Source organism: Branchiostoma lanceolatum, chromosome 11 (assembly GCF_035083965.1).
Source record: "Branchiostoma lanceolatum isolate klBraLanc5 chromosome 11, klBraLanc5.hap2, whole genome shotgun sequence".
NCBI classification, from domain to species: Eukaryota; Metazoa; Chordata; class Leptocardii; order Amphioxiformes; family Branchiostomatidae; genus Branchiostoma; species Branchiostoma lanceolatum.
Window position 1 is genome coordinate 691,181 of NC_089732.1, and position 27,801 is coordinate 718,981.

Genomic DNA, 27,801 nt, shown 5'->3' on the forward strand with positions numbered 1-27,801 from the left:
AAGAAACTCGTACAGCGTTAATATGAAGGAGAATTTAAGCTTTCAAACATACATGTACTTGTGTTAACATGTTTGGTTCCTAACGTAATGTCACAACAAAATGGCGATGAGGAAGTGTGAAACAGGAACACTGTCAGAATGCACTTGGATTGCACAGTCAGCCACCTTCTGTTATCAGCTGATTTTGATTTTGAAATAGCAGATTAGCTTTCCATGATTTCCACGTCTACATTTATGATCTTTGGTTAGAAGAGTCACAAATGCCTGTAAGAAACAAGCAAACAAACAAACATGGACACACACACACACACATACACACACACACACACACACACACACACAGTCAAGCACACACTAATGCACGCACAAATCAGAAGTTTTCTTAGTAATAAAAACCATAATCATAATCCCTAAATAACTAATTTGGCTTCTTACTTCATACCACAGGGCATGAAAAACATTTCTATCACCTGCAGTTTGCACGAAAAAAAGAAGATGGCAGGAAAATTTCAAAGTATTATTCTCGCAATTCTAATGGATGAATGAAACCAGGATTTGCATTTAATGGTTTACCCGATAGCTGAATATCGGTTTAGAAAAAATTACAAGGATTTCAAGCCCTGATGCACAAAAAACAACTTATTATGTTCAGACAGCTAGAACTTGTAACTACCACAGGTATCACCCGTGGGCATGTATAAGACAAAAGGCAGTGTCGGCTGAACCCAACATCTATATTTAACCTCAGGTAGTCCAACTCCTTCAAGAGCTCAGCGCTGAGTTGAAGGACACAGTTAAGACAGACTCCCCAAGACTTTAAGGAGTTTGTAGAACATACTGAGGTAAGTCGATCAACTTCTACTCTCGACTATTATCCTACATGATACCTGATATATGTCATGTGTTTTTGTCCATGAGGGGTAAAACAGTTGGAACGCTTCTCCGATCAAATGTTTGGTTCATACGTCATGACAAAATGGCGACAAGGAAATGTCAGACAGGAACACAGTCAGAACGCACTTGGTTGGCACACAGTCACCTTCTGAAAATCTTTCCTTATTTCTTATTTATGAATGAAAAATAAACCATGAATAATATACTTCATGGTCCTTTGAATTGTTTTATTTTTGCAGCCACCATTTCCTGGTCTTGCCCACTAAAACATCTGTGCCCTGCAGTCCTTCCTTCTATGATCTAGGTAGGATCAGTCCTAAGGACTAATGTTTTTGTTCTGCATGCTTTGAGGGCCTGGTGGAGGATAGATATTGAAACTAAAGGATGAATCATTGACTTTCATGATATTTGTCATGTAGTTATCCTTGGTGAGAAGTGATGTGATTAGATGTTGATCATGCAAATTAGGATCTAATAGCTAGATTGCCAGTTGGTGTAATATCTGAACTCATTTCTGAATTGAAACACAGCCGGAAAAAGGTGGAAAGTTGTGAAATTTTGAGCCAGTGTAAAGTTGGTTCAGGCCAGTTGAAATGACATGATGCCTTATCAAGAAAGCAGATTTTTAAGGCTTGTTGAATCCTGCCGACACAGAATGATTTCCATGCTAATGTATCTAATCTCTGTTCTAGGAAGGCTAAACCCCAGTATGTCCAACAAAGCGAGGAGGATGCTGGTTCTTCTGCTGATCATCCTGAAGGACGCTGGACCGACCGCAGCCTGCAGCAGCAGCTGTTCATCAGACTGTGACTGCACCAGCAGAGGCCTCACCAGTGTTCCTCAGGACCTGCCTACAGACATCACTACGCTTAGGTTGTATAACAACGCCATCACAACCTTAAGTCAGTCTGATTTCTCAAGGTATAGGAGCTTGACAACATTAGATCTTCGCTCCAATCAGATCTCCATGATCCACAACAAAACATTCCACAACTTAGCCAGCCTAACTTACCTGTACCTTTATAAAAACCAGTTAACTACTCTCCCATCTGACATATTTGTGGGACTTGGTAATCTGCGGTACTTGTGGCTTAACCAGAACCAGTTAACTAACCTACCAGCTGACATATTTGTGGGACTTGGTAATCTGCAAAGCTTGTGGCTTCAACAGAACCAGTTAACTAACCTACCAGCTGACATATTTGTGGGACTTGGTAATCTGCAGTGGTTGTATCTTCACCAGAACCGGATAACTAACCTACCAGCTGACATATTTGAGGGACTTGGTAATCTGCGGTACTTGTGGCTTACCCAGAACCAGTTAACTAACCTCTCAGCTGACATATTTGTGGGACTTGGTAATCTGCAGACCTTGCATCTTGCCCGGAACCCGATAACTAATCTCTCAGCTGACATATTTGTGGGACTTGGTAATCTGCAGGGCTTGTTTCTTTACCAGAACCAGTTAAATAACCTACCAGCTGACATATTTGTGGGACTTGGTAATCTGCGGTCCTTGTATCTTCACCAGAACCAGTTAACTAACCTACCAGCTGACATATTTGTGGGACTTGGTAATCTGCAGTACTTGTGGCTTAGCCAGAACCAGTTAACTAACCTACCAGCTGACATATTTGTGGCACTTGGTAATCTGCAGTACTTGTGGCTTAACCAGAACCAGATAACTAACCTACCAGCTGACATATTTGTGGGACTTGGTAATCTGCAGTACTTGTCTCTTTACCAGAACCAGTTAACTAACCTACCAGCTGACATATTTGTGGCACTTGGTAATCTGCAGGAGTTGTATCTTCACCAGAACCAGATAACTAACCTACCAGCTGACATATTTGTGGGACTTGGTAATCTGCAGGAGTTGGATCTTCACCAGAACCAGATAACTAACCTACCAGCTGACATATTTGTGGGACTTGGTAGCCTAGAGAGGCTTGACCTTAGCAGTAATAGCATCCGCAGTATCGAGGCAGGCCTGTTCAATGACACAACACAGCTTCACACTCTAGATCTTGAGTACAACAGCATCAGCACCATTGCAGCCAACACATATGACATACTGGCCTCTATTCCAACTGTCAGAATTGACAACAACCCCTTGCACTGTGACTGTAAGATTGCCCCCTTTAAGCAAAGGATGACTGGGTCCTACCCATTTGAGAACCAGATAATATGTACTGGACCTGGTAACCTTGCACGGCAATACTTACGGGATGTGAATCCTGAAGACCTGATCTGTGAAGAGACCACACCAGTCTACTCCACTTTGAGCACAAAACACATTGTTGGCTCTACCCTTAGCTTGTCAACAGTCAGCAGTTCTCCTCTAATCCGTGAGCAAACCACTACGGTCCCCTCCACAGCAAGGACCTTGACCCCGGCAGCACCAACATCCACCCTGAAAACTGTTGAAAGTTGCAGACCGCTTTGGAAAAAGTGTGTCAACAAAACGTTTTGGAAAAGAGCAAGTTGTAGCGGCATGTTTTGCAGGAAATGCCGCAGGAAGGCTAAGATAAGATGTCCGGATCGCACGCATTGGAGAGTGTGTCTCAGCCAACTAAAGAAGAGATGCACTTAAATGCATATCTTGAAAAGGGTGTTTCAATCTTTAAAACAAATGTCACAAGCTTTGTAACAGGTGTCAGAAACTTTACTATTGATGTTGTAACATTGGCAATTTTCTTGGGAAAAACTCTGCTTCGGAAATACCATTCCTGCTGCCCGAACTATAACAACACGAAGGATTAGAGGTGCCTGCCCATTTCTAAACACTGAACGAATTGACCTTAAACTGACTGTGGCTGAGGTGAGTTATAGCGGTGTATGTTTATTTTGTGGTGCCTGCCCAAAACTGCAGGTACATGTTTGTTAATAAGTGAATGTCCAAAACTGTAGGTACGCGTAGGTTTAGAAGTGCATGCCCAAAACTGTAGGTACAGGTAGGTTTAGAAGTGCCTGCCAAAAACTGTAGGTACAGGGAGGTTTAGAGGTGCCTGCCAAAAACTGTAGGTACACGTAGGTTTACACAAATGCCTGCCCAAAACTGTAGGTACAGGTACATGTAGGTTTAGTGGTGCATACCCAAAACTGTAGGTGCAGGTAGGTTTAAAAGTGCCTGCCAAAAACTGTAGGTACAGGTAGGTTTAGAAGTGCCTGCCAAAAACTGTAGGTACAGGTAGGTTTAGAGGTGCAGAAGTGTAGGAACATAAATGCTCAGAGAAGCATGTCCAAAACTATTGATATTTAGAAGTGCCTGCCCCAAACTGTAGGTACATGAAGGTTAAGTTACTGTAAATGCAGAAATGTTCGCGGCGGTTTTATGTTCGCCGTTTTAGCGGTGAATTTTCAGCGCGAACTTAAAACCACCTCGAAACTTTTTACCCACCTATGGCTGTACCACTACTATTGTTTCAATTGCGAACTTAAAACCGCCGCGACAACTCCATTTTCTCTCTACCGCGAAATAAAAACCACACGAACTTAAATGCATTTAGAGTATTACATCATGTATCTGTAATGTTGAGCCACAAAAAGTAACAGAATTATGGTCCTCAGTCCCACAAGTACATAACATTTTATGAGGACAGTGATGGTAGCTGATTCTGGAGAGATTGAAAATGAGTCAGTAACTGAAAAAGATTCTCCCCGGTCCCAAAGGTAACTGCCGCTCGGAAGAATGGAGCTGATTCTAGTGTACCGGAAAGAAATAAAGAAAAATCTGGTTTACAGTCCCACAAGTCTAAAAACAGCAGTGTGACAAAGGAGCTGGTTCACAAAGTTCTACGCACGAGAATGATGATACATCAGGGAGTAAAATGTTGGTAGCTAAGTCCGCATTCTCAAAAGGGTACACAATGATGACAACCATACTGAAGACAACAGAGCTGGTTCACAGTATATGAGAAAATAGGTCCTATGTCCCACAAATATGAGAACGGCAAAGTGAAAGCAACTGCTAAAATTTTTGCAACAGTTCCACAGGTTATCATAGTTGAAAATGGCAATGAGTGGCTACCTGGAAAATCTAATCCTCAGTCCTCTGTTAACTGTTCCCCAACGTAAACCATGCTATGAAGGACCTACACGTACATGTATATATGCGATACCCAAACCCATATTAGTACAATTCCCTAATGGACTAGTTAAGTAATGGCAGACTTATTCTTATGTACATTATACTGAAATGGAAACACTGTGGGTGAGAACTTAGAAACTGCTTAAAATGGATTAATATAGACGGAAGAATGTAGAATGCAGGATGTTCATGAGAACACTGATGCACAAAGTTTGGTCACAAGAATATTTCTTCCATCTAACACACAACTACAGAAGATCTCTGTTAACCAATGATTATAATACTAAGAATTCTTGTTCAGAATATCTATCTCTAGTTTATCACCATTCCAAACCTCAATGACATAGTGGAAACATAGGGGAAACACAGGGGAAACATATTGGAAAGAAGAGGGGGTGTTTCCTCTGTGTGTCCTCTCCTTTTTCCCTGTTCAGAGGTCTCCTAATGTTTGTTTTGGAGGATGTGTAGTGGAAGGGTTTCCTATGTGTCTCCTTATTGCCAATTAGAGACTCTGTTTCCAGGGTGTTTCCACTATGTTTCCTGGTAATCAATCACTCCTAGGAGGAGATGCCAGTAAAGATGAAGGACAGCAGGCTCCTCTCCCTATTCCTGTGTCTTGTTATGTGTGAAAAATCAATTATCCATGCATTGCCAAGGCATGGTACACTGTGTACAGAACATTTCCTGAATGAACTGTATATAAATGTAGGTTCTTCAATACAACTCGAGACTACAAAACTGAATTGCTGATACTCATAGTATACATGACTATATAATAGGAGAGCTAAACTACCTTGACCTTGGGTCTCCAATAATGGTGACTTCTTAAAGTTAAATTACTGCAGGGCTGTATTATCAAGTCTTATCCCCAGTTAATGTCTTAACTTGTAAACTCACATCTTGCAGATATGACTGAGAGGCATTCAATGCCCACCAGCCACTATACTGGTACCCACAGGGAGCTAGGAAGGATGGCCTGTATCATGTGGTCTGTTAGGCCATGTCATGTGATCTGTCAGGGCAGTCCAACCCATGCCACTTTGGAAGCACATACAACTTTTCCATCTCAGACTATACCACTAAATCCCTCAGCATTTTAGTTCCCTGATGTTCCCTAGTAACATTTGTGATAGCTGTCGCTTTGGGGCACTGCAAGAAACTAGGTCAAGCCACATGTACTTTCATTCTAGACAGCCCTGCTATGACAGTATAGTAACAAGACAAAAGTAACAAAAAGCAACAATTTGCTCCTCCTTTCACCACCATAATGATGAATTTCCTTTTGAATGGGGGTTAGGACTTGTTTGTCCAAGACAGTGTTTATCAGAACTTCACCACAACTCCCTGTTTTCCCAATTACAAGGTCCATCTGGCAGGACTTACTAAGACAAACAACAGGATTCTTATGCCACAGGGGGGCATCCTGTATCTTAGGCTGGCAGCTCCTTGTGTTTCCATGGGCGGGGAAGTTGGTCATGGAAATTACATATGTTTCCATTGGGTTTCCTGTATGTTTCCTTCTGTGACACATTGGAAACATAGGGGGAACACATTCCAGTATGTTTCCACTATGTTACTGAGGTTTGGAAGTGATTATCGCAAATATACCACCGTTGTAATGCTAAATATGAAAAAAAGCTTCATGGTGAAAGAAGTTAATTTGTTTCGCTCATTACATTTAATTGGTAGCAGTATTTTGCTACAACTTAACTGATAACCTTATGGGTGATTTTGGTATCAATTTTATTACTAGTTTAGCGTTCATGATATCCTTAAGGTCACTTTTAATCAAATATTTTTGTCATTATCTTTACGGTGATGAGAAGTAACATTATGTTGATTAAATTGTTTAGCTTCAATGCAGAATGATACTACTGACGACTTTGTGACCAAAGGATGTATCTTTTAACATTTGATCTAGCATTTTCTAGATAATTGTAATATTTCTTCAGATACTATTTTGTTGACCTGAAATGAAAAACAGCATACTGGTAAACCCCTGAGCACCCCCAAATATCCCCAACATTTTACACACACAGCTGTATTGATTATTCTTTGTTATCAAATGATAACAGGTGGATTCTTTTTAATGTTTTGAGGGAAATTGACGATCCGTATGGGGGGCTGCTACAAAGATACAATTTGAGATGCAATTTGAGATGAAAATATTTTTGATTTGATAATCATAAGCTATCACTGTTAGAAAATAACACTTGTTTCTGTCAAATCATCGCTTTAAAATTTCATTGTTTTAATTACAATTTTGTGGTAAACGGATTTATTTTACTAAAATTAAGAACATAACGTTATATCTTCATTTTGCTGTTTCAAGTTGTATAAAGGGGTTATACGTTTTGAAGGTTTAGCACTATATACAACTACCACTGACATTTTTTGGTGAAAAGACGGGCTGAATAAAAGTTCCAAAGGGGAACTAAACTCCTGCGGCTCCAGCGTTGTTAATGAAGGATGACTGTGGTGCAGGTGTGCCGGTTGTTAATGAAGGATGATTGTGGTGCAGGTGTGCCGGTTGTTACTGAAGGATGATTGTGGTGCAGGTGTGTCGGTTGTTAATGAAGGATGATTGTGGTGCAGGTGTGTCGGTTGTTAATGAAGGATGATTGTGGTGCAGGTGTGTCGGTTGTTAATGAAGGATGATTGTGGTGCAGGTGTGCCGGTTGTTAATGAAGGATGATTGTGGTGCAGGTGTGTCGGTTGTTAATGAAGGATGATTGTGGTGCAGGTGTGTCGGTTGTTACTGAAGGATGGTTGTGGTGCAGGTGTGTCGGTTGTTACTGAAGGATGATTGTGGTGCAGGTGTGTCGGTTGTTAATGAAGGATGATTGTGGTGCAGGTGTGTCGGTTGTTACTGAAGGATGGTTGTGGTGCAGGTGTGTCGGTTGTTACTGAAGGATGGTTGTGGTGCAGGTGTGTCGGTTGTTACTGAAGGATGATTGTGGTGCAGGTGTGTCGGTTGTTACTGAAGGATGATTGTGGTGCAGGTGTGTCGGTTGTTACTGAAGGATGATTGTGGTGCAGGTGTGTCGGTTGTTACTGAAGGATGATTGTGGTGCAGGTGTGTCGGTTGTTAATGAAGGATGATTGTGGTGCAGGTGTGTCGGTTGTTACTGAAGGATGATTGTGGTGCAGGTGTGTCGGTTGTTACTGAAGGATGATTGTGGTGCAGGTGTGTCGGTTGTTACTGAAGGATGATTGTGGTGCAGGTGTGTCGGTTGTTACTGAAGGATGACTGTGGTGCAGGTGTGTCGGTTGTTACTGAAGGATGATTGTGGTGCAGGTGTGTCAGTTGTTAATGAAGGATGATTGTGGTGCAGGTGTGTCGGTTGTTAATGAAGGATGATTGTGGTGCAGGTGTGCCGGTTGTTACTGAAGGATGATTGTGGTGCAGGTGTGTCGGTTGTTAATGAAGGATGATTGTGGTGCAGGTGTGTCGGTTGTTACTGAAGGATGGTTGTGGTGCAGGTGTGTCGGTTGTTACTGAAGGATGATTGTGGTGCAGGTGTGTCGGTTGTTAATGAAGGATGATTGTGGTGCAGGTGTGTCGGTTGTTACTGAAGGATGATTGTGGTGCAGGTGTGTCGGTTGTTACTGAAGGATGGTTGTGGTGCAGGTGTGTCGGTTGTTACTGAAGGATGATTGTGGTGCAGGTGTGTCGGTTGTTACTGAAGGATGATTGTGGTGCAGGTGTGTCGGTTGTTACTGAAGGATGATTGTGGTGCAGGTGTGTCGGTTGTTACTAAAGGATGATTGTGGTGCAGGTGTGTCGGTTGTTACTGAAGGATGATTGTGGTGCAGGTGTGTCGGTTGTTACTGAAGGATGATTGTGGTGCAGGTGTGTCGGTTGTTACTGAAGGATGATTGTGGTGCAGGTGTGTCGGTTGTTACTGAAGGATGATTGTGGTGCAGGTGTGTCGGTTGTTACTGAAGGATGATTGTGGTGCAGGTGTGTCGGTTGTTACTGAAGGATGATTGTGGTGCAGGTGTGTCGGTCGTTACTGAAGGATGATTGTGGTGCAGGTGTGTCGGTTGTTAATGAAGGATGATTGTGGTGCAGGTGTGTTGGTTGCTAATGAAGGATGATTGTGGTGCAGGTGTGTCGGTTGTTACTGAAGGATGATTGTGGTGCAGGTGTGTCGGTTGTTACTGAAGGATGATTGTGGTGCAGGTGTGTCGGTTGTTACTGAAGGATGATTGTGGTGCAGGTGTGTCGGTTGTTACTGAAGGATGATTGTGGTGCAGGTGTGTCGGTTGTTACTGAAGGATGATTGTGGTGCAGGTGTGTCGGTTGTTACTGAAGGATGATTGTGGTGCAGGTGTGTCGGTTGTTACTGAAGGATGACTGTGGTGCAGGTGTGTCGGTTGTTACTGAAGGATGATTGTGGTGCAGGTGTGTCAGTTGTTAATGAAGGATGATTGTGGTGCAGGTGTGTCGGTTGTTAATGAAGGATGATTGTGGTGCAGGTGTGCCGGTTGTTAATGAAGGATGATTGTGGTGCAGGTGTGTCGGTTGTTAATGAAGGATGATTGTGGTGCAGGTGTGTCGGTTGTTACTGAAGGATGGTTGTGGTGCAGGTGTGTCGGTTGTTACTGAAGGATGATTGTGGTGCAGGTGTGTCGGTTGTTACTGAAGGATGATTGTGGTGCAGGTGTGTCGGCTGGCTTGGGTACTGAGTCTAGCACAATAGTTGCGGTGGAACGGATTTATTAATAGTAGCGAACATGAAAGTGTACTGAAAAGAAGATCTGAATAGAGGTGTTACACCGGATAGTGAGTGAATGTGAGGTGACTGTGGGTAATCTTCATTTCAAACTAAGAATAAAATCCTCTTCCCTTGGAGAGCTATTTTGGTCTTGGTTACAGGCAAGCAAAGAAAAAACAAACATCATTGCATGTTTTGGATGCATGTTTGTGTGCTACAAACAGCATAACTCGAGAAGCTGTCGATGGATGTTCATGATGTTTCGTAGGTGGGTAGGTGTCAGAAAGACGAAGGTCAAGTTCGAGAAGGGGTCTCCTGGCGGCTTCCTATGACACTGCATCGGAACCTGACAGTTCTTATTCTTTTAAAACTGTGTATCTACACAATTATTTGGAAACATAACACAGTCCCCGAACGGGCAGAAACAAATCAAGAAAGGGTTTGACAAAGCTGATTATGAGGCCCTAGTCATTGGGCTTTGACAGTGTATAAAAGTCCCGTCCAAGACAACCATCTTAACTTTTAAAGCAAAGTGTCTCTGTAAAGCAAGGTATTAGCCCTGATAGCAGTTTTGACAGTGTACATCACAAACAACTCATTATGTTCAGACGGCTGGCACATGTATATCCTGTATCACCTGTGGGCATGTATGACGATAGGCAGAATCAGCTTAACCTTAAATGCTTATGATTGACCTAAGGTAGTCCAACCACATTACAGGTATCACCTGTGGGCATGTAAAACAATAGACAGTGTCCACCGAACCCAACGTCTATATTCAACCTCGGGTAGTCCAACCGCCTCATGAGCGCTGAGGTGAGGGACACACCTAAGACAGACTCCCCAACACTTTAAGGAGTTTGCGGACTGAAGACAACTTCTTTTTGTGCTAAGGTTAGTCAATCAACTTTTTCTTAGCCCCTACATGATACCTGATGTATATTTTGTCCATGACAGTTCATAGTTGGAAGAATTGTCAGATCTAAAGTTTGGTTCATACGACACAAAAAAATGGCGACAAGGAAATGTCAAACAGGAACAGTGTCAGAAGGCACTGGGTTGGCACACAGTCACATTTTTTCTGATACAAGCGATTCTCACTCAAGGTTTAAGTCCCAAAAAGTCTCATTTCCACTTCTTCTTAAGAAACTTGTACAGCTTTAATAAGAAGGAGATTTAAGGATTCAAACATACATGTACATGTACTTGTGTCAACATGTTTGGTTCCTGCGTCATGACAAAATGGCGACGAGGAAATATCAGACAGGAACAGTGTCTGATTCAGGCACTGGGTTGGCACACAGCCAACTTCTGTTATCAGCTTTTTTTGATTTCGAAATAGCAGAAGCTTTCCATGATTTCCACGTCTACATTTATAATCTTTGGTTAGAAGAGTCACAAATGCCTGTAAGAAACAAGAAAACAAACAAACATGCACACACACACACACACATACACACGCACACACAAACACACACACACACACACACACAGTCAAGCACACACTAATGCACGCACAAATCAGAAGTTTTCTTAGTAATGAAAACCATTAAATTCCCTGAATAACTAATTTGGCTTCTGACTTCATACCACGGGGCATGAAATACATACCTATCACCTGCAGTTTGCACGAAAAAAAAATTGCAGGAAAATTTCAAAGTATTGTTCTTGCAAGTCTAATGGATGAATGAAACCAGGATTTTGCATTAATGGTTTACCTGATAGCTGAATCATGGTTTAGGAAAAATTTAAGTTCATGTATTTCAAGCCCCAATACTTAACAGAGCATAAAAAACAACTCATTATGTTCAGACGGTTGGCACATGTAACTACCACAGGTATCACCTGAGGGCATGTGGGACAATAGGCAGTGTCGGCTAAATCCAACGTCTATATTTAACCTCAGGTAGGCCAACCACTTCAAGAGCTCAGCGCTGAGTTGAAGGACACACTTAAGACAGACTCCCCAAGACTTTAAGGAGTTTGTAGAACCTCCTTTCATACTGAGGTAAGTCGATCACCTCTCGACTATTATCCTACATGATACTTGATATATGTCATGTATTTTTGGCCATGAAAGGTTAAATAGTTGAACGATTGTCTGATCAATTATTTGGTTCATACGTCATAACAACACGGCGACAAGGAAATGTCTGACAGGAACACAGTCAGAACGCACTTGGTTGGCACAGTCACCTTCTGAAAATATTTCCTTACTGAAATTAAAACATAATAAGGGTCTTTCCATAGATTTCCACTTATTCTTAAGGGAAATACAGAAGATAATTCGAGGTCTCAAATAAGATGTAGTTGTGTCAACAAGACAAGGAAGATTGACATTATACATGTTAAGTTACTACTGTACAGTATTATGTATTCTTAGCTTAGCCATCGCCGAGCCATGGCTAAGCTAAGAATTAGCGACCATCCACTGCATATTGAAACTGGTAGATACAGCCGGACTCCTCCTAGCGATAGGCTATGTGCACTCTGTAATTAGAACTCTATAGAAGATGAAGTACATTTTATTCTAGAATGCTCCCTGTACAAAGATTTACGCATCTCTTTGGTTAACGCAATACAACTAGACCAGAGATATACAAACTTAACAAATGACAAACTGTTCACATACTTGATGTCATCGAATAATCAATCTGTAATTGAGAAACTCTGTGAATTCGTGTACACATGTCTCAAGAAGAGAGAAGTAGCGTGTAAACTTTAGAAGTAGATAGAACATAGAATAGTTTTCTTCATTTTTTTTTCTGTTATTACAATGCACAATTGTATTACTTATAATGCATTTAGCCCGGAAGGGCATGAACATGCAATAAACATGAATGAATGAATGAATGAATGAGTATTATGTAATGTCAGTTACAGAGGATCATGGAATTCTTCATGTTTCTGAATTCTTCACATACATGTAAACTTTTTCAGCCTGAATACTGAGGTGTTCCTGTATATATATATTTCGTGTAAACCATGAATAATATCCTTCATGGTTTTTTGAACTTACACGCCTATGTTTATTTTTGCAGACACCATTTCCTTGTCTTGCCCACTGAAACATCTGTGCCCTGCAGTCCTTCCTTGAAGGATCAAGGTAGGATCAGTCTTACTGATTTGTCCTTAAGTCTGTCTTTGTTGTGCATGCATTGAGGGCCTGGTTGAGGATAGATATTCAAACTGAAGGATGAATCATTGATTTTCATGACTTTTGGCATGTAAATATTGTTGGTGAGAATTATTCAATAAGATGTTGGCCATGCAAATTAGGTTTAATTTGCATAATTGCCAGTTTGTGTAATACCTTCTGAATTCTGAACTCATTTCTTAATTGAAACACAGCCGGAAAAGGTTAAATTTCGGGCCAGTGGACAGTTGGTTTTGGCCAGTGGAAATGACCATTTACAGGCCCTATCAGGAAAGCAATTTTTTCAAGACTTGTTGACTCCTGCCAACACAGAATGATTTCCATGCTAATGTATCTAATCTCTGTTCTAGGAAGGCTACACCCCAGTATGTCCAACAAAGCGAGGAGGATGCTGGTTCTTCTGCTGATCGTCCTGAAGGAAACTGGACTGACCGCAGCCTGCAGCAGCAGCAGGTGTTCATCAGGCAGTGGCTGCAGCAGCAGCAGCTGTTCATCACACTGTTACTGCATCAGGAAAGGCCTCACCAGTGTTCCTCAGGACCTGCCTACAACCATCACTGTGCTTGACTTGGATAATAATGCCATCACAAACTTACGTCAGTCTGATTTCTCAAGGTATAGGAGATTGACAGGTTTATATTTTAGTGACAATCAGATCTCCATGATCCATAACAAGACATTCAACAACTTAATCAGCCTAACTTACCTGAACCTTGATGAAAACCAGATAACTAACCTACCAGCTGACATATTTGTGGACATTAGCAACCTGGAGTGGTTGGATCTTCACCAGAACCAGATAACTAGTCTCTCAGCTGACACATTTGAGGGACTTGGTAAACTGCGGACATTGTGGCTTTACCAGAACCAGATAACTAACCTACCAGCTGACATATTTGCTGGACTTGGTAGCCTAGAGAGGCTTAGCCTCAACTGGAATGACATCCGCAGTATTGAGGCAGGCATGTTCAATGACACAACACAGCTTCACACTCTAGATCTTGGGTACAACAGCATCAGCACCATTGCAGCCGACATATATGACATACTGGCTCCTATTCCAACTGTCTACATTGGCAACAACATCTGGCAGTGTGACTGCAGAATGGCCCCCTTCAAGCAGAGGATGAACGGGTCCTACCCATTTGAGAACCAGATAATATGTACTGGACCTGGTAACCTCACAGGGCAATACTTACGGGATGTAAATCCTGAAGACCTGATCTGTGAAGAGACAACACCAGTCTACTTCACTTTGAGCACAAAACGCATTGTTGCCTCTACTCTTAACTTGTCTACAATCAGCAGTTCTTCTACTTTTCATCATTCAGCAAAGTCAACATCAAAGGCACAAACACTGTCCCCAACACCCAGCAACACACCCACTGCTGACCGTAACCCAGGCTGGCCTACAGCCAGAACTGACTCAAGCTCTTTTGGTTTTCAGTCGACAATGACAGAAAGCATTTCTGGCCCTACTGGTGGTGGCATTGTCCTGTCTGTGCCTGTTCTTGCTACTCTGTGTGTTTTTCTTGGAATGTTCATTATTTCCGCCATTGCCTTGACAGTATGGTGCATGTATAAAAGGAGGAAAAGGGATCCTAATTCTGAGCAGAATTCTAGCAACTCAACCCCGGCAGGCACATCTAGTGGTCATGACCAGGTAAGCCAGCCCACAGGCATAAACAGTCAATCCGAAATGTCACATTCCGGTACAGAAGACAGTGAGAATATCTATAACGTTCCAACTGATGATGTTGATACAGAGTACAACACCATAGCCGAAATCAACCAGTCAGAAAGTCCACACCAAGGTGCAGGCGACATGCAGAGTCTTGACAGTTTTGGCTATTTGGTTCAGCCCCCTCCCCTTCCCCCTGAGAATCAAACTGGCCCTCAGGCTGGTTCCCAGAGTGAATCAGCAGATGCAGCAGCTTGCACAAGCGGTGGTCGTGACACATGGACAGACGAGGCAGAGTATAACGACGTCATTAGTCCCTCACAAAGACCACAACCGGCCTCAGGACAAATGCAGCATCTCAGTAGCTTTAACGATGGTTACGAGGTTCCATCTCTTTCCCTAGGCCCCGAGAAGGGTGTTGATCCAAAAGAAAGAGAAGGTCCACAGTCTCACCAATATGAGAACAGCCAGGTGATAGCAGCTGCTAAAGATGCTGCAGCTGGTCCACAGTTCATCGAATATGAGAACGATGAAGGAATAGAAGCTACAAAAGAAGGTCCACAGTCCCACAAATATGAGAACAGCCAGGTGATAGCGGCAGCTGCTAAAGATGCTGCAGCTGTTCCACAGGCTATCGTGTATCAGAACGATGATGAGTCAGTTGATAACCAATTACAGACAGCAGCTGCCCCTGGTGCTGATAGTCCAAACCACTATGAACCCCTGAGGAACCCCAGCAGTCAGCAGCAGCACACCTACACATCCCTGCTGCCTCATGATTCACATCACCACTAGACAACACCTGACCATTGCCATTACTCTCTGTACACAATGGTTGGTCCTAAGTAGGATGCCCATCCATAACCAAGAGAAGGTCCACAGTCCCACAAATTTGATAGTCCAAACCTTTATGTACCCGCAGTCATCACCAGCAGTCAGCAGCAGCACACCTACACATCCCTGCTGCCTCATGATTTACACCATTAAACAAGACCTAAACAATTGCTGATAAAGAGGTTTTCCTACCAACGAACAAATCAATAGTACACACACACATATAGTTACCACTCACGTGGACATCAGTAGTAGAGACAGAATTTTTTTTAAATGTGCCACAAAAAGGTACACAGGCTAAATGAATTGTCTTACGAGGACAGGCTTAGGAACCTCAACCTACCCACACTAGTGTATAAAAGATGGCATGGAGATCTGATGAACACTTATAGATATATTCATGATTACTTATATTATATCATATTCTACTCTTTAAAGAATATTAAATCTATTATTTTCCGGTAAGATTAATCAACTATAGTTGTCATTAGGTGTCTAACGAGAGGGAAAATGTTACAAACTTTGGTGTTAAATTCATAACAAACACTTGTTTAGTTTTCAGCAAACTTAGTACTTATACCACTCATTAGGGTGACAGGACAAGTTACATTCATTGTTGGTGTGTATAATTTTTACTGTATAATTGTGCTAGAATTCATGCTTGAAATATTTACTTAGTTGAAATTAACTTCATAGTTACAATTTGACTGTAACTTGTACATATAGTCTTGTATGGAATTGATAAAATCAATGTTAAATTATTGTATGAAAACCTAGTTTGAAACTACTTGTATAATCCTGGTGAAAGGCCTTGCTGGGCTGATATGATCATAGCTGATAGTTATGTAAAGAACTCATTAGAAATTGTCTTGCCCAAGACACAGGACTGATGTTTTGAAATGTACCAAAAAGAGCAGCTGTTACAAACTGTGTAATTTACATAAAGAAAGAGTTTTCTTAATAGTTTTCAGTAAACATTTCACCACATGTTAGGGTGACAGGACTAGTTTAATTACTGTGGATACTTTTTAATAATTGTAACTTCAATGTATTGATGGAAAGCTTTTGAACTAGTGAGCTAAATCACATACTTAAATAACGTACAGTATTACAAAAAGGTAATATTCCTGGTGAGATCATTTGCTTGGTTGATATAGATTATGGCTACAGCAATGTAAAACTAAATTTTGAAATTGGCTCCTATATTGGACACAGGACTGATGCCTTGCAAGTTTTGACAAAACTGTAACACGAGACCGGAAATTCAATGCACTTTCACAAGTGCAACTTGCTTATGCTGTGCTTACTGAATATGTTTGTTTGAGCTGCATCTCTGTGGGAAACCACCACTAGCCTTGCTGCCTGGCTGACCTATGTATTGTACTGTCAGATTTTCAATAAATCCTAAATACTGAGGGAAACTCAACTGTGTTGGCCAAGTGGTCTCGAGGAGTGCCTGTGGAGTTGGTGCGTTTCTGAACACCATCTACAACCCACCCAAAACACGTTAATCCTTGGTACTAAACACCATCCACACACCAAAACACACCTGTCCTTGGTGCTGAACACTACCACACACCCAAACACACCTGTCCTTGGTGCTGAACACTACCACACACCCAAACACACCTGTCCTTGGTCCTGAATGCCATCCATTCATCATAACATACCTGTCCTTGGTGCTGAACACCATCCACACACCCAAACACACCTGTCCTTGGTGCTGAACACCATCAAAACATGCAAACAAACCTGTCCTTGGTGCTGAACACCATCAAAACACCCATACACACATGTCCAACCACCTTTTGAGCTCAGCGCTGAGTTGAAGAACACAGTTAAGACAGGCTTTCAAAATTTGTGGAACTTTCCAGGATTTCCACTTCTAATCTGAAGACATTCATTGGATAATAGGAAGAATATTAATTTTGTTAGGTTAAAATACAGTTGTGTTGGTTCATACGTCATACCAAAATGTTGACAGGGAAGGGACAGTGTAAGAAGGCAACTGGTTGGAAATGAGTTTTCAAGTTGTTATCAATTATCTATTTCTCTATCTATCTATCTACTGTAACTCACTTTAATATAGCGGCAGGAAATTATAGCGGTTTGGGGAAAATGGAGTAGATCACGGCACTTAACTTTAACGGTGGGAACAAACATTACTGTCTCAAATATTACTGATCAAATATTTGCGATGATGAAATTTTATCTATCTATCTATCTATCTATTTATCTATCTATCTATCTATCTCTCTCTCTATAATATACACAGACACAAACATGGTACATATACATACAACCATTCAAATAGTCAAACATGAAAATACACATACACACAAAACACAGGCACACACACACACACACAAGACACACACACACACAGGCACGAATACACATATTCATGCATGCACACACAAACATACATCCACAGACACAAATACATTTATGCACACATTCACGCACACACACACACACACACACACATACATATCTGCACACACACGCACCCACCGACACACACAGACATCACCTGCAAAATGTAGTTAGCAGGAAAAAGTTGGGATCGGTAGAGATACGACTTAAAATTAGCTGAATATCAGTGTAGAAAGGGGTAATTGGGTTTACAGAGTATCAAAAACAACTCATTATGTTCAGACATGTAACTACACGTACCACCTGTATCACCTGAGGGCATGTAGGACAAAAGGCACTGTCGTCCGACCCCAACGTCTATATTTAACCTCAGGTAGTCCAACCACCTCAGCGCTGAGTTGAAGGACACACTTAAGACAAACTCCAAACAAAAGGAGTTTGCGGACTGAAGACAACTTCTTTACGTGCTAAGGTTAGTCAATCAACTTTATCTCTGACCCTACATGATACCTGACGTATTTTCTGTCTATGACAGTTCATAGTTGGAAAGATTGTCCGATCAAATGTTTGGCTCCTACGTCCTGACAAAATGGCGACGAGGAACACTGTCAGAAGGCACTGGGTTGGCACACAGCCACCTTCTAAAAATCTTTCCTTACTGAAGTTACATACAACATATTAGCTTTTCTTACTGAAGTTATAAACTTAATAAGGGTCTTTCAAAAGATTTCCACTTATTCTTAAGGGAAATAGAGAGGATATTTCAAGGTCTCAAATAAGATGTACTTGTGTCAACAAGACAAGGAAGACTGACATTATACATGATTGTATAGTACTGTACAGTATACATGTAATGTCAGTTATGGATAATCATGGAATTTCTCATGTTTCTGAGTCAATCAGCCTGAATACTGAGGTGTTCCCGGATACGGTATTTTGTATAAAACATGTCAATTGAATAATATATTTCATGGTTCTTTGAACTTACACACCTATGTTTTATTTTTGCAGATACCATTTTCTTGTAATGTCTTGCCCACTAAAACATCTGTGCCTTGCAGTCCTTCCTTGAAGGATCAGGGTAGGATCAGTCTTACTGATTTGTCCTTAAGTCTGTCTTTGTTGTGCATGCATTGAGGGCCTCACCAGGTGGTGGAGGATAGATAAAGAAACTTATAAAAGAATGAATCGTTTGTTTTCCTTATTTTTGGTATGTAAGTACCTTTGATGATATTTGACTTAATCAGATGTTGATCGTGCAAATAAGGATCTAATAGCTTTTGGTTCTCTAGAGTGCCAGTCAGTGTAATACTTTCTGATCTCCTTTATCAATCGAACCTGTGAGAGCCGGAAAAGTTGTGAAATTTCGGGCCAGTGGAAAGTTGGTTCAGGCCAGTTGAAATGACTATGTACTAGCCTTATTAAGAAAGGAAGTTCTTCAAGACTTGTTGAATTCTACGGACACAAACAATTTTTCTAAGCTAATGAATCTAATCTCTGTTCTAGAAAAGTTACATCCCAGTATGAGCAACAAAGCGAGGAGGATGCTGGTTCTTCTGCTGATCATCCTGAAGGAAGCTGGACCGACCGCAGCCTGCAGCAGCAGCTGTTCATCAGAATGTGACTGCACCAGCAGAGGCCTCACCAGTGTTCCCCAGGACCTGCCTACAGACATCACTATGCTTACATTGGAGGACAATGCCATCACAACCTTAAGTCAGTCTGATTTCTCAAGGTATGGGAGATTGACAGTATCAGAACTTGGTCAAAATCAGATCTCTGTGATCCAAAACAAGACATTCAACAACTTAACCAGCCTAACTCGACTGGACATTGGAGCCAACCAGTTAACTAGTCTCTCAGCTGACATATTTGTGGGACTTGGTAATCTGCAGGAGTTGTATCTTCAAGATAACCAGTTAACTAGTCTCTCAGCTGACACATTTGAGGGACTTGGTAATCTGCAGACCTTGTATCTTTACCAGAACCAGTTAACAAACCTACCAACTGGCATATTTGTGGGACTTGGTAATCTGCAGACCTTGTTGCTTAGCATTAACCAGTTAACTAGTCTCTCAGCTGACATATTTGTGGGGCTTGGTGAACTGGAGACCTTGTATCTTCACCACAACCAGATAACAAACCTACCAGCTGACATATTTGTGGGACTTGGTAATCTACAGATCTTGCTTCTTTACCAGAACCAGTTAACTAACCTACCAGCTGACTTATTTGTGGGACTTGGTTACCTAAAGAGGCTTGACCTAAGGTGGAATAGCATCCACAGTATTGAGGCAGGCATGTTCAATGACACAACAAAGCTTCGCATTTTAGATCTTGGGTACAACAGCATCAGCACCATTGCAGCAAACATATATGACCTACTGGCCTCTATTTCAACCGTCGACATTAACAACAACCCCTGGCAGTGTGATTGTAGGATGGCTCCCTTTAAGCAGAGGATGAACGGCTCCTACCCATTTGAAAACCAGATAATATGTGCTGGACCCGGTAACCTTACAGGGCAATACTTACGGGATGTAAATCCATACGACCTGATCTGTGAAGAGACAACAGCTGTCTACTCCACTTTGAGCACAAAACGCATTGTTTACTCTACTCTTAGTTTGTTTGCAGTTAGCAGTTCTTCTCCTTTTCATCCGTCAGCAAAGTCAACATCAAAGGCACAAACACTGTCCCCAACACCCAGCAACACACCCACTGCCGACTCTAACCCAGGCTGGTCTACTGTCAGTACTTCTCCTCTGTTTGGTCCCTCTGTCAAGTCAACATCAGGGCCTCCAACACCTTCCCAAACACCCCAGACAGCAAACCCTTCTGACACCAACCCTGCCTGGTCTAAAGTCAGTACTGACTCCCCTTTTGGTTTTCAGTCGACGATGACAGAAAGCAACACTGGCCCTACTGGGGGTGGCATTGTCCTGACTGTGCCTGTTCTTGCTACTCTGTGCATCTTTCTTGGATTGTTCATTATTTCCACCATTGCCTTGACAGTATGGTGCATGAATAAGAGGAGAGAAGGGGATCCTAATTCTGTGCAAAATTCTAGTAACTCAAATCCGGTAGGCACATTCAGTGGTCGTGACCAGATAAGGCAGCTTGCAGACATAAGCAGTCAATCAGAAACTTTGCATCCCAGTACAGAAGACAGTGAGAATATCTATAACGTTCCAACTGATGATGTTGATACAGAGTACAACACCATCGCCGAAATCAACCAGTCAGAAAGTCCAAACAAAGGTGCAGGCAACATGCGGAGTCTTGACAGTTTTGGCTATCTGGTTCTGCCCCCTCCCCTTCCCCCTGAGAATCAAACTAGCCCTCAGGCCGGTTCCCAGAGTGAACCAGCAGATGCAGCTGGTGGCACAATCGGCGGTGGTGACACATGGACAGACGAGGCAGAGTATAACGACGTCATTAGTCCCTCACAAAGACCACAGCCGGCCTCAGGACAAATGCAGCATCTCGGCAGCTTTAACGATGGTTACGAGGTTCCATCTCTTTCCCTGAGCCCCGAGAATGGTGCTGATCCAAAAGAAAGAGAAGGCCCGCAGTCCCACCAATATGAGAACGGTCAGGTGATAGCAGCTGCTAAAGATGCTGTAGCTGTTCCACAGGCTAACGTGTATCAGAACGATGATGAGTCCATTGATAACCGATCACAGACAGCAGCTGCCCCTGGTGCTGATAGTCCAAACCACTATGAACCCCTGAGGAACCCCAGCAGTCAGCAGCAGCACACCTAGACATCCCTGCTGCCTCATGATTCACAACACCATTAGAGAACACAAAACCATTACTAATAAAGAGGTTTTAGTATCAATGAACAAATCAATAATACACCCACATTTAGAGTGAGGGGCACAATATAGTTATCACTCGTGGAAATTGGTGTTATAGAAAGAAAAAAAACTTCACAAGGGGTCAGAAAAAAGATCCCAGGCTTAAGGAATTGTCTCACAAGGACAGGCTTAGGATCCTCAAGCTAACCTACATCCGTGTATAAAAGATTGTATGGAGATCTGATGCATACTTATGAATATATAATCAAAACTAGGACACTGTGAGGCTAAGCATGTAATGATAACGGAAACTACTGCCAGAGGCAACAAGAGATCTTCCTTACTCTATTCTAATCTACTGTCTACTATCAAGGTGAAGAACTTTCCTTTTTAAAAAGGATCCTTTTCTTTTGAACTCATCAACTCATATATAGCTGCCATTGTATATGTATGTATAACAAAAGCAAAAATATTGCAAACACTTTGGTGTGGAATTCATAACAAATATTTAGTGATTTTCATAGTTTTGAGAAAACTAATAGTACTTATCACATGTTAGGGTGACAGGACTGTGTATACTTTATATACTAGTTACATTACTGTGTACACATTTGATATATGTACTAGAATTCAAGATTCAAAGATTCACTTTCATATTGAACTTCTTAGTTACGATGTGACTATAACTTGTACATATAGTTTTGTATGGAATTGGTAACTTCAATGTTTATCATGGGTAATTTTTGACCTAGTGCGTTATATACTTGAATAACATATTATATGAAAACCTAGTTTAAACTACATGCATATTTCTGGTGAAAGGCCTTGTTCGGCTGATAAAATTATAGCTGAAAGTAATGTAAAAGAACTCAATTGAATTCAACTCCTTATGATATAACTTACATGTATATAAGACATCGGAATGTCAAACTGCACCAAAAGAGCAGAAAGGCAAATGTACAGCAGTTTAACAAGTGCTACTTGTATATCATATGCTGAACTTACTGAGCGTGTTTGCTTTATACGTTTGTTAATATTAATCACCCAGGAAGTTGAATAATAAAATCTTAATTTCTAAATAAAATCTAATCTCTATTATACCACTGGATTGCAGTATGAAAATCTCAAATGTTTCAGATGTCATTCTAACATACTCCATCGGTGAATCAAAAAAGAAATTTAAATCCTTTGAATCATTGATGAATGATGTCAAATTGGCATCTGAAACGTTTGAGATTTTAATATAGTAATCCAGTGGTATGGATGAAAACAAGATTTCATTCATGTTTACTTTAGTTTGTATTATTTTCTGTATCTCTGTGGGCAGCGGACACCTGGTCACCTTTGCTACCCTATGTTATGTACGGGTGTCACAGTTTTAATAAATGATAAATACTGAGGGAAACTCAACTGTGTTGGCCATGTGGTCTCCAGCCTCTGTGTGCCTGTGAAGCTGGTGTGTCACTCTATAGGTGAGGCTGAACACCATGCAAACACACAAACCTACCTGGCCCTGGTGCTGAATGCCATCCACACACAGGTAAACACACCTGTACCTAGTGCTGAACACCATCCAAACACACCTGTCTTAGGTACTGAACACCATCTACACACAGATAAATACATCTGTCCTTGGTGCTGAACACCATCCACACACAGGTAAACACACATGTCCTTGGTGCTGAACACCATCCACACATAGGTAAACACACCTGTCCCTGGTGCTGAACACCATCCACACACAGGTAAACACGCCTGTCCCTGGTGCTGAACACCATCCACACATAGGTAAACACACCTGTCCCTGGTGCTGAACACCATCCACACACAGGTAAACACACATGTCCTTGGTGCTGAACACCATCCACACACAGGTAAAAACACATGTCCTTGGTGCTGAACACCATCCAAACACAGGTAAAAACACCTGTCCTTGGTGCTGAACACCATCCACACACAGGTAAACACACATGTCCTTGGTGCTGAACACCATCCACACACAGGTAAACACACCTGTCCCTGGTGCTGAACACCACATACACAGGTAAACACACCTGTCCCTGGTGCTGAACACCACACACACACAGGTAAACACACCTGTCCCTGGTGCTGAACACCATCCACACACAGGTCAACACACCTGTCCCTGGTGCTGAACACCATCCACACACAGGTAAACACACATGTCCTTGGTGCTGAACACCATCCACACACAGGTAAACACACATGTCCTTGGTGCTGAACACCACACACACACAGGTAAACACACATGTCCTTGGTGCTGAACACCATCCACACACAGGTAAATACACATGTCCTTGGTGCTGAACACCATCCACACACAGGTAAAAACACCTGTCCTTGGTGCTGAACACCATCCACACACAGGTAAACACACCTGTCCTTGGTGCTGAACACCATCCACACATAGGTAAACACACCTGTCCCTGGTGCTGAACACCACACACACAGGTAAACACACCTGTCCCTGGTGCTGAACACCATCCACACACAGGTCAACACACCTGTCCTTGGTGCTGAACACCATCCACACACAGGCAAAAAACACACCTGTCCCTGGTGCTGAACACCACACACACAGGTAAACACACCTGTCCCTGGTGCTGAACACCACACACACAGGTAAACACACCTGTCCCTGGTGCTGAACACCATCCACACACAGGTAAACACACCTGTCCCTGGTGCTGAACACCATCCACACACAGGTAAACACACCTGTCCCTGGTGCTGAACACCATCCACACACAGGCAAAAAAGACTATGCCAATGGAAGAGCCAATTGGGCCAGCACAGAGGGCAATTTCTTCATCAATTAACCATATTGGGTGATGTTTGGCATAAGTAGCATTGTATTATGCCAATCATCACCCAAACTACCTTCATGCCAAAAAAAACACAACAACAACAACATAATGATTCATCAATCTTTTGTTGACTTCACCTCTTACAAAATTTCCTTCAAAAGGGCCCACTGCAGTTTTAAAAAGCTGCCAGGGGGCCGAATCTGACACCAATTCTTCACATTTTTCCACAGAACAAGAGCTACATGTATCCACATAACAATCATGACTATAGAATGTTTAGAACACAGAATGTGTGTAAATAAATCCATCATCATTTATCTTAATTAAATGGAACAATTACTTTCAATTTTTCAGAATCAAAAGGGTCCACGTAACAATCAGTAACAACAAAAGCGCGAATTTAGACTAATGTGTTCTTTAATAGCTTTCTAGACAGAATCCAACACACTGAAACTCAAGCAGAAGAAAACTGGAACTCATCATGTGACACACAAATATCAGTAGTTCATTCCCCAAGGCGAAGTGACGTCAACAGGCTAACATAACCCAGGTGACTGGTCCATGCTATAACAAGCATTCTTAAGCACAGAAGCTTCTGATGTTTTACACTTGTTGTTTTTCTAAAACTGTTTATCTGCACAATAATCCGGAAACATACCACAGACCCCAACGTCCAAAAACAAATCAATAAAAAGTTTGACACAACTGATTATGAAGCCTTGGTCGTAGGGTTTTGACAGTGTAGAAAAAATCCTGTCCAAGACAACCACATGAACTTATATTATATCATATTATGTTATAAAGAAAAGTCTCTCAGTAAAGCAAACTTGCAAGGTATCACCCCTGATAGCAGTTTTGACACTACATCACAAACAACTCATTATGTTCAGCCGGCTGACACATGTAACTACCACTGGTATCACCTGTGGGCATGTAAGACAAAAGGCAGTGCTGACCGAACCCAACATCTATAATTGACCTCAGGTAGTCCAACCACCTCAGCGCTGAGTTGAAGGACACACTTAAGACTCCCCGAGACTTCAAGGAGTTTGCGGACTGAAGACAACTTCTTTTTGTGCTAAGGTTAGTCAATGAGCTTCTTCTCAGCCCCTACATGAAACCTTATGTATTTTTGTCCATGACAGTTTAATAGTTGGAACAATTGTCCGATCTAAAGGTTGGTTCATACGACATAACAAAATGGCGACAAGGAAATGTCAAACAGGAACACTGTCAGAAGGCACTGGGTTGGCACACAGTCACCTTTTTTCTGATACAAGCCATTTTTACTTGAGGTTAAAGTCTCAGGAACTCGCCACCATTTCCATTTCTTCTTAAGAAACTCGTTGGCGTTAATAAGAAGGAGAATTCAAGCTTTCAAACATACATGTACTTGAGTCAACATGTTTGGTTCCTAACGTAATGTCATAACAAAATGGCGACAAGGAAATGTCAGACAGGAACGCTGTCAGAAGGCACTTGGATGGCACATTCAGCCACCTTCTGTTATCAGCTTATTTTGATTTTGAAATAGCAGAAGCTTTCCATTATTTCCACGTCTACATTTATAATCTTTGGTTAGAAGAGTCACAAATGCCTGTAAGAAACAAGCAACAAACAAACATGAACACACACACACACACGCACAGTCAAGCACACATTAATGCACGCACAAATCAGAAGTTTTCTTAGTAATGAAAACCATAATTATATTCCCTGAATAGCTAATTTGGCTTCTGACTTCAAACCACAGGGCATAAAAAACATTTCTATCACCTGCAGTTTGCACCAAAAAAAAAAGATTGCAGGAAAATTTCAAAGTATTATTCTCGCAATTCTAATGGATGAATGAAACCAGGATTTGCATTTAATGGTTTACCCGATAGCTGAATATCGGTTTAGAAAAAATTACAAGGATTTCAAGCCCTGATGCTTAACAGAGCACAAAAAAACAACTTATTATGTTCAGACGGCTGGAACTTGTAACTACCACAGGTATCACCTGTGGGCATGTGGGACAATAGGCAGAGTTGGCTGAACCCGACGTCTATATTTAACCTCAGGTAGTCCAACCACTTCAAGAGCTCAGCGCTGAGTTGAAGGACACACTTAAGACGGACTCCCCGAGACTTAAAGGAGTTTGTAGAACCTCCTTTCATACTGAGGTAAGTCGATCAACTTCTACTCTCGACTATCATCCTACATGATACCTGATATATGTCATGTATTTTTGTCCATGAGAGGTAAAACAGTTGGAACGATTGTCCGATCAAATGTTTGGTTCATACGTCATAACAAAATGGCGATGAGGAAATGTCAAACAGGAACACAGTCAGAACGCACTTGGTTGGCACACAGTCAGCTTTTGAAAATATTTTCTTATTTCCTATTTATGAATGATTATTATTATTTTTCATTCATAAATAAGAAATAAGAAAATATTTTCAAAAGGTGACTGTGTGCCAACCAAGTGCGTTCTGACTGTGTTCCTGTCTGACATTTCCTCATCGCCATTTTGTTATGACGTATGAACCAAACATTTGATTGGACAAATTAAACTTACACGCCTATGTTTTATTTTTGCAGATACCGTTTCCTCGTCTTCCCACTAAAAAATCTGTGCCCTGCAGTCCTTCCTTCTAGGATCAAGGTAGGATCAGTCTTAAGGATTTGTTTTTGTCTTTGTTCTGCATGAATAATATATGTCAGCTGCGGTAGTGACAAGCCACAAGATTAAAATCTTTGCTTTGAGGGCCTGGTGGAGGTAGATATTGAAACTAAAGGATGAATCATTGATTTCATGATATTTGGCATGTAGTAATCCTTGGTGACGATTGATTTCATTAGATGTTGATCATGCAAGTTAGGATTTAATTTGCATAATATCTATTGGTTCTCTGGATTGCCAGTTGGTGTAATACCTGAATTTTTTTCTTAATTGAAACACATCCGGAAAAAGGTGGAAAGTTGTGAAATTTTGAGCCAGTGTAAAGTTGGTTCAGGCCAGTTGAAATGACATGATGCCTTATGAAGATTAGCAGATTTTTAAGACCTGTTGAATCCTGCCGACACAGAATGATTTCCATGCTACTGTATCTAATCTCTGTTCTAGGAAGGCTACACCCCGTCATGTCCACCAAAGCGAGGAGGATGCTGGTTCTTCTGCTGATCATCCTGAAGGAAGCTGGACCGACCGCAGCCTGCAGCAGCAGCTGTTCATCATGGTGTGACTGCGGGAACAAAGGCCTCTCCAGTGTTCCTCAGGACCTGCCTGCAACCATCACTCGGCTTAGGTTGGATAACAACACCATCGCAAACTTAAGTCAGTCTGATTTCTCAAGGTATAGGAGATTGACAAGATTAGAACTTCATTACAATCAGATCTCCATGATCCATAACAAAACATTCCACAACTTA

General features: G+C 41.7%; 3 protein-coding genes and 1 long non-coding RNA gene across 4 annotated transcripts in view; 3 read left to right on the plus strand and 1 right to left on the minus strand.

Annotated features, from left to right (window-relative positions):
- The window catches only part of LOC136444784 (protein wntless homolog), an 87,043-nt gene that overhangs the window by 14,553 nt on the left and 44,689 nt on the right, over positions 1-27,801 (minus strand). The gene's annotated exons all lie outside the window — the stretch shown is intronic.
- LOC136444988 (leucine-rich repeat-containing protein 15-like) lies at positions 1,604-3,756 on the plus strand. Its single transcript, XM_066442819.1, has one exon. The coding sequence runs from the start codon at positions 1,604-1,606 to the stop codon at positions 3,485-3,487; it is 1,884 nt and encodes a 627-aa protein (XP_066298916.1). The 3' UTR covers positions 3,488-3,756.
- On the plus strand, positions 10,513-22,455 carry LOC136444989 (slit homolog 3 protein-like). Its single transcript, XM_066442820.1, has 5 exons — positions 10,513-10,599; positions 11,612-11,713; positions 12,747-12,811; positions 13,213-15,337; positions 19,276-22,455. Exons 4-5 carry the CDS (start codon positions 13,230-13,232, stop codon positions 21,518-21,520), a joined length of 4,353 nt encoding a protein of 1,450 aa, XP_066298917.1. The 5' UTR covers positions 10,513-10,599; positions 11,612-11,713; positions 12,747-12,811; positions 13,213-13,229; the 3' UTR covers positions 21,521-22,455.
- Positions 18,132-18,832, plus strand: LOC136444787 (uncharacterized). Its single transcript, XR_010757321.1, has 2 exons — positions 18,132-18,225; positions 18,765-18,832. It is a non-coding gene; the product is annotated as an uncharacterized lncRNA (long non-coding RNA).

Excerpts from the sequence above, each read along its gene's own strand:
- LOC136444988 (XM_066442819.1), top strand. The coding sequence starts at position 1,604 with ATGTCCAACAAAGCGAGGAGGATGCTGGTTCTTCTGCTGATCATCCTG.
- LOC136444989 (XM_066442820.1), top strand. The coding sequence starts at position 13,230 with ATGTCCAACAAAGCGAGGAGGATGCTGGTTCTTCTGCTGATCGTCCTG. Across the intron at positions 15,338-19,275 it reads CATGATTCACATCACCACTA|TATGAGCAACAAAGCGAGGA; the intron begins GACAACACCTGA and ends GTTACATCCCAG.